The sequence below is a fragment of the Euleptes europaea genome, chromosome 5 (genome assembly GCF_029931775.1).
Source record: "Euleptes europaea isolate rEulEur1 chromosome 5, rEulEur1.hap1, whole genome shotgun sequence".
Classification (NCBI taxonomy): domain Eukaryota; kingdom Metazoa; phylum Chordata; class Lepidosauria; order Squamata; family Sphaerodactylidae; genus Euleptes; species Euleptes europaea.
In genome coordinates this window covers 42,432,911-42,444,249 of record NC_079316.1, presented here as the reverse complement: position 1 = coordinate 42,444,249, position 11,339 = coordinate 42,432,911, and the positions used below count along the sequence as shown (strand labels likewise).

At 43.9% G+C, this 11,339-nt stretch overlaps 1 protein-coding gene across 2 annotated transcripts; it reads left to right on the top strand.

Moving 5' to 3' along the window:
* The first annotated feature begins 1,101 nt into the window (after positions 1-1,101).
* LOC130478041 (transcription cofactor HES-6-like) lies at positions 1,102-7,188 on the top strand. Of its 2 annotated transcripts, none has more exons than XM_056850159.1 (4): positions 1,102-1,167; positions 2,708-2,803; positions 3,401-3,479; positions 6,508-7,188. In XM_056850159.1, exons 1-4 carry the CDS (start codon positions 1,102-1,104, stop codon positions 6,891-6,893), a joined length of 627 nt encoding a protein of 208 aa, XP_056706137.1. In that variant the 3' UTR covers positions 6,894-7,188. The 2 variants fall into 2 exon arrangements, with proteins under 2 accessions (XP_056706137.1, XP_056706136.1); XM_056850158.1 differs by having other exon boundaries at positions 6,505-7,188.
* The last annotated feature ends 4,151 nt before the right edge of the window (positions 7,189-11,339 follow it).

The window sequence follows — 11,339 nt, the reverse complement described above, 5'->3', positions numbered from 1 at the left end:
TCCAGCTTTAACCCAGCCCTGTTACCGCAGAACGTAATATCATGTCTCACTGCATTATTTCTCCAATATTGTTGCTTTATTAGTGTATTCCATAATTTTGTTGATTTAGTTTATTGTACTGCTTCCTACAGCATTGCTTTCAGCTGTAATCCGCCTTGAGTTCAGTGAGAAAGCTGGGCTATAAATGAAGTTCTCTCCCATTCAGGAGAAAGGCAGAGTATAAATGAAGTGAATAAACAATAAATAAACTCAAAAGCAATAAATCTTGTACATAAGTACAGCTGTTAGTAGATAAACCAAGAGCTGCCCATGTAGAAGGCACAGGCTAGAAGACGGAACTGGGACACCGCCTGTTCCCCCAGACGTCCAGAAAACAAAAAGGTGCTAAAGATGAGGTTCACCCAAGGTGCAAAATCTGCCAACTAAACCACTGAAGAAAAAACTCTGTGGGCCATTCGCAAACGGTTGCAGCGGAGGGTTCATTGGGGGAACCGACAGTTTGAAGGCTACTGAGGTCTCTGTGCTGTGAAAAGTATAATACTGGATATATTTTACTTTGTAATGCATGGGGGCGGGGTAGAGGAAAAATACGAGTAAGAGAGATGAGGTGCGCAGATGAAAAGTGTCATTTTGCACAAGAAGACAACAAAACCGCTAACCTCAATAGCCCAGGTGTGTGTCAACTGATCGTTTCTCCCTGGGAATCAGTGCCAACTGAGCAAGGAGCCATGTAACCTCTAGTGAGCGCTCTTATTCTGTGTCTCTTCCAGAACAAAAGATTTCTGCCAGGCAAAGCTTTGTAGAGGCTGGACATCTGTCGCTCTTTGGGAGCTCTGTGTGTGTGCGCGGTTTGGCCATTCAAAAGTGGTGACCTGTCAGCCTTGATTGATGGCCACAAGCCTCTGGTCTCAACCCCTCCTGTGGGAAAAGAGGGCCAGCCAAGGAGTGCGCTCATTCACATGCTAATACCAGGCTATAAATGCAAGCAGAGCACCGCACTCGTGTAAGAGAAAGCCCCCAGAAGGCAAGGGGAGCGGCCCGCTGCCAAAGGCCTTCCCCTCCTTTCTCCTTTAAGCCTTGGGGCAGGCGAGGTGGATTGCAATGACTGCCACAACCGTGGCCAGCGGCAGCGTGCAGAAACTTTCCAACACCAAAGAGGAAAGGAAGGTATGTTGCATTTTGTACATGGCTTGTGTCAAGTTGGCTACTACTAATAAAAGGTATTGCAAATATTTCCTTGTTGTTTAGTAAACAAGTGCCAAGCATTTACTAGCTGTGCATAATCTGAGGGAGTAATACTTTAAACAGGGTTAGGTTTTATGATTTTTACATTTGGGTATATTCAGTCGGGCCTGACCTGGATAGCCTAGGCTGGCCTGATCTCATCAGATCTCGGAAGCTAAGCAGGTCAGACCTGGTCAGTCTTTGGATGGGAGACCTCCAAGGAATAAAAGGGTCGCTCTGGAGAAGCAGGCAATGCCAAACCATCTCTGAAGGTCTCTTGCGTTGAAAACCCTTTGGGACCGCTGTTAAGTGGGCTGTGGCTTTTCGGCAGGGGGAAAAACACATTCAGTCTGCTTCACTAGAAGTAATCTCCTGGCAAATGGCCCTTGTGGAGTGACTCACTTGCAGGCATTCTTTAAACAAGCTGCATGTGGTGTAGTGGTTAAGAGCAGCCTGGAGCAGTGGAGTCTGATCTGGAGAACCGGGTTTGATTCCCCCACTCCTCCACATGAGCGGCAGAGGCTAATCTGGTGAACTGGATTTGTTTCCCCACTCCTACACGCGAAGCCAGATGGGTGACCTTGGGCAAGTTACAGCTCTGTTAGAGCTCTCTCAGCCCCACCTACCTCACAGGGTGTCTGTTGTGGGGAGGGGAAGGGAAGGTGATTGTAAGGTGGTTTGATTCTTCCTTAAGTGGTAGAGAAAGTCGGCATATAAAAAACACTCTTCTTCATATAGAGCAGCTGGAACAAAAACCAAGGTACAAAATGTAACATGTATATAAGTTCTGTGTGTGTATTCTGCACTCATTTGTTGAAAAATATATCTAGACTTACAGCACATTTTCTAAAAAGTCAATGGTGATTAAAATGAAATATATATTACTTCAGGAGTGAAAACTCTTGTAACATTGGGTTTGTGGAATTCATAAGCTACCTGTCATGGTCTCCAGTGCAATCATGGGGGAGAAATACAGCGGCAAAAAGTCTCATGAATGATTGACTGTATAAGTGGGTTGAGCCATTCCATGTAATTAATAAACGCAGGTGCAGAAGGTGATGGGAAAGTCCATCACGTAATCAAGTTGGAGGAGAGTTTTGGCAAGATGTCTGTACAAATAAAGTCTGGGTAGAATTGTCCTTGCACTTGTATTTCTACCTTTGTGACTGGGGTTGTTAGGACTACTCTGTGTTTTTAGATGAGGATGCGCATTTGAGAGAGACACTCGGGTATCTGTGTTTCGGATAGAAAGGCTCTGCAAAGTCGGTGGTGTTATGGTCACCAAACAGGTGAGAATTATAGTGTTGCTATCACACCGTGGCACAGTGCCAATGAACTACTTGCGATCACATGGGAAACTGATCTAGTTTTAAGAAATGAGACCCATGTTGTTTCCCAAGAAAAACCTTCGCATCCTCAAAGTATGATCACAACCTTGAAGCAGAACAACATACTCTTAACATTCTCCTGTTAATTATTGCAGTTAAGGAAACCTTTGATTGAACGAAAACGAAGGGAAAGGATCAACAATTGTTTGGACCAGCTCAAAGAGACGGTTGTTGGAGCCTTTCAGCTTGATGTAAGTACAGATTTTTAACATACTTCTATTATCGGTTTCCCAAACGCCCCCCCCCCCCCACATCCACCAGCCTAGGGTTGCCAGGTCGTTCCCCCCGTCATCCCCCGGGCAGGGGATGGGGTGCTAGATCCAAGTTGGGAAACTCCTGGAGATTTGAGGATGGAGCCTGGGGAGGACAGGGACCTCAGTGGGGTACAATTAAAGTTGCCAACCTCCAGGTGGTGGCTGGAGATCTCCCACTATTACAACTGATCTACAGGTGATAGAGATGAGTTCCCCTGGAGAAAATGGCCGCTTTGGCAATTGGACTATGGCATTGAAGTCCCTCCCCTCTCCAAACCCCGCCCTCCTCAGGCTCCACCCCCAAAATCTCCCGGTATTTCCCAACCCAGAACTGGCAACCCAAGGTACAATGCCATAGAGTCCACCCTCCAAAGCAGCCATGTTCTCCAGGGGAACTGATCTCTGTAGTCTGGAGATAATTCCAGGGGATCCCCAGGACCCACCTGGCAGCTGGCATCCCTACACCAGCCTCGGTTTCATTTATTTCTAATCCAAAAGATTCCTGATCCACTTTATTGTTTCCTTTTTAACCAGCAATCTAAACTTGAAAAAGCTGATATCCTTGAAATGACAGTCAAGCATCTCCAGAACATCCAAAACAGCAAAATTATGGGTGAGTGGATATCTGTACCTACATGGTTTATGCAGGTACCCCTTCTTTGTGCCTTAAATGTTTATTCAAACCTGAGCAACTCATATTCAATACAATAGAAAAAGCTGTTCAAACATTAGTGCAAGAAAGAACCTACCTTTCCCCCTAACATGATGTTTCACAGCCAGGCTGTATGTTAAGTAGGGTTGCCAGGTCCCTCTTTGCTATTGGCGGGAGGTTTCTGGGGCAGAGCCTGAGGAAGGCGGCGTTTGGGGAGGGGAGGGACTTTAATGCCATAGAGTCCAATTGTCAAAGAGGCCATTTTCTCCAGGTGAACTAATCTCTGTCGGCTGGAGATCAGTTATAATAGCAGGAGATCTCCAGCTACTACCTGGAGTATGGCAACCCTGATGTTAAGATACAGAAAAGTTTGAAGGAGAAACTATACCCGTTGGATTCCATGCTAAATAAAAGGTAATACAGAGATAGTCTGGAAAGCTGATTGCTGAAGAATGCCTATACACCTTCACTGAAAACTGTAGATGCATCACCTTTTCCATTTATTCCTGCTGTGAAAAATACTGGAAAAATAAAGCGGCCATTGCCCTGTGCAGTAAGGTTGTGTGTCTCATGGTCAAACTAGCCTGTGACTATTTTTAGTTTTGTTCTTAAAATGTTTGAGCGGCTGACAGCCCATCTGTACCACTGGAACACACAATTACCATATTAAAGTGTGTTATATTGTGGGGAGTTGTAAATTTGTTAATGTTCCCTTATTGTATTGTATGGTCATTTTAACATGATCCCTTAAGGAAAAAGCCTTTGCTTTAGGGTTTCACTTTTTACTTATTATATTGATTGCTGGCTGTGGCTGGTTATTGCCCAGCAGGGCTTAGACAAGGCTTTGCCTATGTTCTAATAAATAGGATTGGCTGCTCCTGGTTGGTATTAGCTGGAGATCTCCTGCTATTACAACTGATCTCCAGCTGATAGAGATGAGTTCACCTGGAGAAAATGGCCTCTTTGACAATTTGACTCTATGGCATTGAAGTCCCTCCCCCAAACCCCACCCTCCCTGGGCTCCATCCCAAAAATCTCCCACCGGTGGCGAAGAGGGACCTGGCAACCCTAGTGAGATAGGGGGGTGGGCACAACAATCAGGTGGTTGGGCAATAGGCTGGCCCCACTGTCTAGCTGATTGGCTGTGGCGCTGAGGTAGGAGGAGCTTTTCCTACACAGAGCTTGCTAGGAAAAGGCCCTGCCCACTTTCCTCAAATGCAGAGCTGGGTGCCAAAAAAAATTCCTCTAGTTGCATTGGTGCTCATGGGTGCCACAATGAAAAAAGTATAGCAGTCACATTATCCAGTTTGCATGGGCATTTTTCAAAGGTGATCCCTAGACGTTTACACTGCTCTAAATGTAGAGGGAATTCATATTAATTTATTTATTATTTTTAGAAGGAGCAGCTAAAATGGATAAGGCCCCAAAGCTACATGCTGTGAGTCAAACTACTTTTAAAAAAGGGTTGGCTAAATATATGAGCTAAGGTAATGTTAACATTATATAGCACTGTAAAAACAAGAAACCCTTAAAGACAGTAACACCATAATTTTTAAAACATGAACCCTAAATGATACAGAAAAAGTTTACTGTGAAAAATCTCTAAATAGATGAATGACAAAGCACTGTGCATTTATTTACTTCATTTATACCCTGCCTCCTCAGTGGGGACCCAAAACAGCTTATATCATTCTCCTCTCCGCCACTGTTTCCTCACAATAATCTTGTGAGGTAGATTGGCTTGCCCAAGGTCTCCAATCAAGTTTCCATGGCAGAGTGGGGAATCTGAACTTGGGTCTCCCAGATCCTAGTCCAGCACTCTAACCAATACACCCTACTGCATTAAAATATATGTTATTTCATTGACCAAAGGGCCATAAGATGTTTGACCAAAGCTAAGAATATTAAACAGTTCGCACTTGCAAACAACATACTGTATGAAAGGTTACTACCAAGATTATTGGACTGGCCTATTATCAGAGTCAAGGGCAAGTGTGTGGCATGAATAGAAATTAATCTGCAATTGTCATGTGTGTGTGTGTTACCGGTAATTGCCGTCAAGTCGCTTCCGACTCATGGCGACCCTATGAATCAGTGTCCTCCAAAATGTCCTGTCTTTGACAGCCTTGCTCAGATCTTGCAAATTGAGGGCTGTGGCTTCCTTTATTGAGTCCATCCATCTCGTGTTGGGTCTTCCTCTTTTCCTGCTGCCCTCAACGTTTCCTAGCATGACGGTCTTTTCCAGTGACTCTCGTCTTCTCATATCTCAATTGTCATATTATACAGATAATGTGTTCTCATGATCTTCTGTAATTTCTATACCTCATGCAGTCATTTCCCCCCAGTATACTTGATATCCCAGGTGAGGAGACCTGGGTGTAGCCACTGTGTTGTTGGAACCTAGTGGTACTGCAGCCATGTGGGTTTATGAAAGAGATTGTGCCACAGGAATGTGGCTCCCATAGTACTGTGTCTGCATGTGAAAGGGAACAGACATGTCTAATGCCATTCAATGAATACATGGAGGAGCAGGGATCTGAAAGTATTTCTACCTTCTCCCAAGTCAATACTCTAACCACCAGCCTGAGAACTTCCAGGGCATTATGAACCTCCAGTCCAAACCATACTGCAGTTTGATTCTGCTAATGTTGCACAAGTCATCTGAAACTGCTTTTAATGCTCTACAGAGCAGCTACAGTTGTACAGATTTCTGATCGAACCTGGATCACATGTGCACCTTATAATGGCAATCACTATTATGAGTAATCTAAAAGAGAAGCCTGTCCTTACATGTGCTGTAGATGTTTTCCCTAAAAATGTTTTAATAACTTTAGAACTGTATCAACTATTATGGAGAAAGGATCAGTCCAGTAAGGTATCTGGAGCTGATTTGCTCAGTGTCTACCACATTCTGAGCATGTCCATACATTACTGATTGTGGTTTTTTCCCCCCAGTGACTGTAATCAATCTCTTGTTCTCATCCAGCAGATTCCACATTGGGCTTGGAAGCTCAGCAGAGATACAGCACTGGATACATTCAGTGTATGCATGAGGTCCACAATCTCCTCCTGACCTGTGAGTGGATGGACAAGACCCTTGGAGCTCGGCTGTTGAACCACTTGCTGAAATCTTTGCCCAGATCGAGTGACGAAACCTGCAAGGCAGACTTGAGGTCTACCACCCCTGGGAGTAGCAAGGGGAATGCAACAGGGTCCAGCCAGGCTCAAAGTCAGTTCTACCCTGCTGAAGAGAAGCAGGGGTTGAAAAAGCCACAACCGCCCTCACGTTGTAGTCAGCGCGAGTTGTCATCTCCAAGCCATTTTGCATATAATGGCGCTAGCATGGGGTCATTAGACATGTGGAGGCCATGGTAAAAATGTCTCGAAGAAACCTAACTTCTAATTTTAGACCCTCTTATATGTATCTTATAGATATGCCTCTTTAAAACACTTTTTGGAGCAAGTCTGCTCCTGTAGGTGTACTAAAGACCAGGGTACTTCAAGCCGAAGTAAACCTCTACGTAGCCTGCATTGTAGAAGGCTGCTATTATTTTGTATTTATTTAATGCATCTAAATTATTTTATAGAATCTTCTCTTGGGCTCTTTAGTTTACATGACTTGAATAATGTTCTTTTTGTATGCTATTAAAAGAATTAACAACTGATTAATAAAAAATAGAAATAACCTTTGGCTTGATTTATCCAGCTACATTTCTAAAATTCCTCTTATAAATAAATCATTCCCCCCCCCCAAATAGAAGGCAGTATGGGATGCTCATTCTGTCACTCCAGTGCAAATGACTGGTGGTGGGAGCAATTTCTATTTGCAGGATTGCATACACAAACACACATACATAGAGTTGTCCCAAGGCAAAAAAAATCTACAGGGCCTGCCTTGGTGGCCCATGTATGTTAGAAGGGTGAAATACTTGCCACCTAGGCTCCCACCTTTGGTCTGGCACAACTTCTCCAACTATCTGGAAACCAGCGGATGAACCTTTCCCCCTCCCATTGCTACATCTTCATGCTGCAAAACTTTTCATCTGCTAAATTTCTGCTACTCAAGCATCCAATAACAGGCACAACCATCCTACTGGAAAATGAAAAGATATCACAACCCTAATCCGGCCAACAGTATTATTTTTATTCATATTTGTGTATAAACTGATTGCTTTATACAGTGTAAAATAAAAGACATATCCTTATTTGGAAAGATCTGGCTGAACACACAGGAAAGGGACCAGGGAGGACCAAAGGAAAGGGTCCAAAGAAACATGACGAAGAGATCTGCAACTGGAGCCCCCCTAGTCCTTTTCTTCACCTCAAAATAGCTGTGTGGAGCTGCTAATTTGATTAGGGAAACAGCACTGGAGGTGCTTAATCATTTCTGTGGACACCACTGCCCTGACACCATTGCCAGTTTCTTGGGAGGTGAGGGGGAGTGCAGGTATCTGAATACTGCTCCTAGGTTTTCCACTGATCGGCTAAGGGCAACTTCAGGAGTGTGAGATTTAGATCAGGTATGTGGCATGCATTCTGACCTGGATAGCCCAGGTTAGCCCGATCTCGTCAGATCTCGAAAGCTAAGCAGGGGTCGGGCCTGGTTAGTATTTGGATGGGAGAATACTAAGGAATACCAGGGTCATCTGTGCAGAGGCAGGCAACGGCAAATGACCTCTGAATGTCTCTTGCCTTGAAAACCCTACAGGGTCGCCATAAGACAGCTGCAACTTGGTGGCACTTTTCACCACTGCATATGGCATGCACACGGGAAGGGGGAGGGCTGGTTGCACAACATGCTGTGGGCTATTCTTCAAGGAAGAACATTTTTAGTTTTCTAAACTCGCCAGCATAAGGGAGAGTATGTGGATTGCATACACATTCAAGGATCTTTTTTTTTTTACTTCCCTTGTTCCAGAATATTTTAAGGTTTTATTTTTGAATCCTTCACAGATTAGAGAAGGGTACCAGAAGGGAAGAGATAAACTTTGATCAGAGGATACTCAGACAGACTAATTGCTGACCCACTCTTCTTTTTTCTAAAAGCAACCCCATGTCTTTCTTGAACATTGTTTACCACCTGGCAGAGGGCAATAAGCAACCTCAAGTATCACTGCTCATTCTTTTGATCTTTATATATATATATGTGTGTGTGTGTGTGTGTGTGTGTTAATGTTTGTATATTTCCCTGTGTATGCAGCAACCTCCTTTTGTCTGTAGGTGGCCCTATTTGCCCAATATGAGTTGGCGACCGCATCATCCAATTTACTATTAGAGGGACTTGTTTGGTTTATATTCCTCTGATCCTGAAAGTGTTGCCCACACTCTCCTGCTATGCAATTGTGGCAGTAGGCCGCCCGTATGCAGTGGTGTATTCACATCTGCAAGCAAATATGGTGAGTGCACTGCAACAGGGATGAAACCACCAGCTCTGACAGAGCTAGTCATCCATTCGAGAAAGATGAAAAGTCTCAAGAAAAAGAAGAAACTATAAAGTCCCAGCCAACTCACGGCAACCTCACCCACAGGGCATTGCTAGTGGCTCTGTTCTGCCTGCTATCTGCTGCCTCCTATGGTCTCCAATAGCTTGCTTTCTACTGATTTCAAAACCAACAGATTCATTAAAAAAAAAATTAGCTGAGAACTATTTCCTACACTGTGTTTAAACTATGCTCCAAAAGCTGCTGGGTATGCAGTTATAGGCTGTGCAGTGCCTGGGACCTTAGTGTCCATGCCCAAGTATTAATGTGTATTTAGTAGGGGTGTGCATTCGGCTAAAGTTGAACCGAAAAAACCTGAAAAACATTTTCAGGATTTTGGGGAGGGGGGTTACCAGTAAAAAAAATGGTGGCAATTAAAAGGAGCCAAAAAGTGGATCCTGAATAATGCCAAATTTGGCCCCGCCACCATTTCCCCCTCCCTCCCCCTTACTTACCTGCTGGCTGAGTCCTTGCAGCATGGACTTTGGAGGTGTGGCAGGCAGCAGCGATCTGAACACTGGACCACTTCCGAAGACAACATGGACTTCAGAGGGGGCAGACCACATGGACTTCAGAGGGGGCAGTCAGCGCAGAACTGAATGCTTTTTCGGATATTTTGAAAAATTCCAGGTTAATTAAACCCAAACCTGAAAAATACTGAAAGGTGCACCGCCCTAGTATTTAGATAAAATGCATCCACACAGTTATGCTGCAATTCTAAACAAATTTGTGTGTGCGTAAAGTGCCATCAAGTCACAGCTGACATGGCAACCCAGTAGGGTTTTCAAACCAAGAAGCAAGAGACTAACAGAGGTGGTTTGCCATTGCCTTTCTTAGCATAACGACCCTGGTATTCCTTTGTGGTCTCCCATCCAAGTACTAGCCAGGGCTTCTGAGATCTGACAAGATGGTAAATCCCATTGAAACTAGCAATAATGCTTTAGAATTGTATGCTTGACTTCTAGATATCCTGGACAAGGAATTGAACCCTGAAGAGCGATGATACCAGCAATTCACAGTAATAAAATCCGAACAAGGGATCCCAAATGGCAAAAATAGAAACAAGATACAGACAGTGATTTAGCAGCAACATCAGTCATATAAGAACTGTTGTTATCAGATTCCTAAATAGGGACAGTTGGAAAGTATACCATTGATTTCTGTATGAACTACTTCCAAGTAATCTTGTGAGTGGTTGCAGTAGAAATTTTAAAAAACCTCCGTTTTTTAAAATGTCATAAGTGTAGGTGACAGGCAGGTATTCTTGTTATTTTCTCATCCCGCCTAAATGTTGCACATAGCAGGGTTGGTCAGCTATGTTGCTACTTGTACAACATGATTATGGCAATGTGAATGCCAGAATAGAAGGCTCACTGGACCAGGGCATATTTGATCACAAACCAACAACATGGATCTGGGATATAACACAGTATTGATTTTCTGACTAAAAGGGCTAGTTGCTGCTGTATACTCCAATAATATAGCAGTTCCCTCAATAGATTCTTTGACTTTAAAAATTCTACTTTCCTGATTTCTGAACCAGCTTTGACAGCACTGAGCCTTAAAAATGTTAGAGGTTGATGTTAGATGTAGCATCTTTGGAAACATGTGCAGGTTTATAGAATCTAAAATGCATTCAGAAACTATTCTAAATTTCTCTGAGGTTGTGTGTGTCTGTGCATAAAAATGTGTGGGGAGGTTGTCTGCACATGTATGAGAGTGAGTCTCAGGATCGCACAGTTTCACATCACTTGCTCTGCACTGTGGTAGAAGGAGCTGTTGTTTCTGGACAGGCACTTCAGTCTACAAAGCTTTTCCCAATATCTGCAGCAGTAGAAAAGAGCAAGAGTCCCGTAGCACCTTTAAGACTAACAACATTTCTGGCAGGGTATGAGCTTTGGTTAGTCACAGCTCACTTCTTCAGGTGCAGCTAGAATGTGAACCCATCTGTCCTTAAGTAGAGATGAGTGAATTAGGCACCCAATGGCAATAGCATGCCTGTACCTGTGCCAGTTTATCTACAAGTCTGATCGATTTCCATTCTGTACAGCTAAATGTGGTGCCTTCCATGGAGATAGATCATGATGGGTAGCCGTGTTAGTCTGTCTATAGCAGTAGAAAAGAGCAAGAGTCCAGTAGCACCTTAAAGGTTACCAAAATTTCTGGCAGGGTATGAGCTTTCATGAGCCACAGCTCACTTCTTCAGATACAGCTAGCATGTGAGTCCATCTATCCTTAAGTAGAGAAGATCTGCGGTAACATTAGCTATTCGATACCAGGAGAGGGAGTTCTGGCACAGTTCCTGAAGGGGCTGGTTTCCTTCCAAGTTCCACACCCTGAA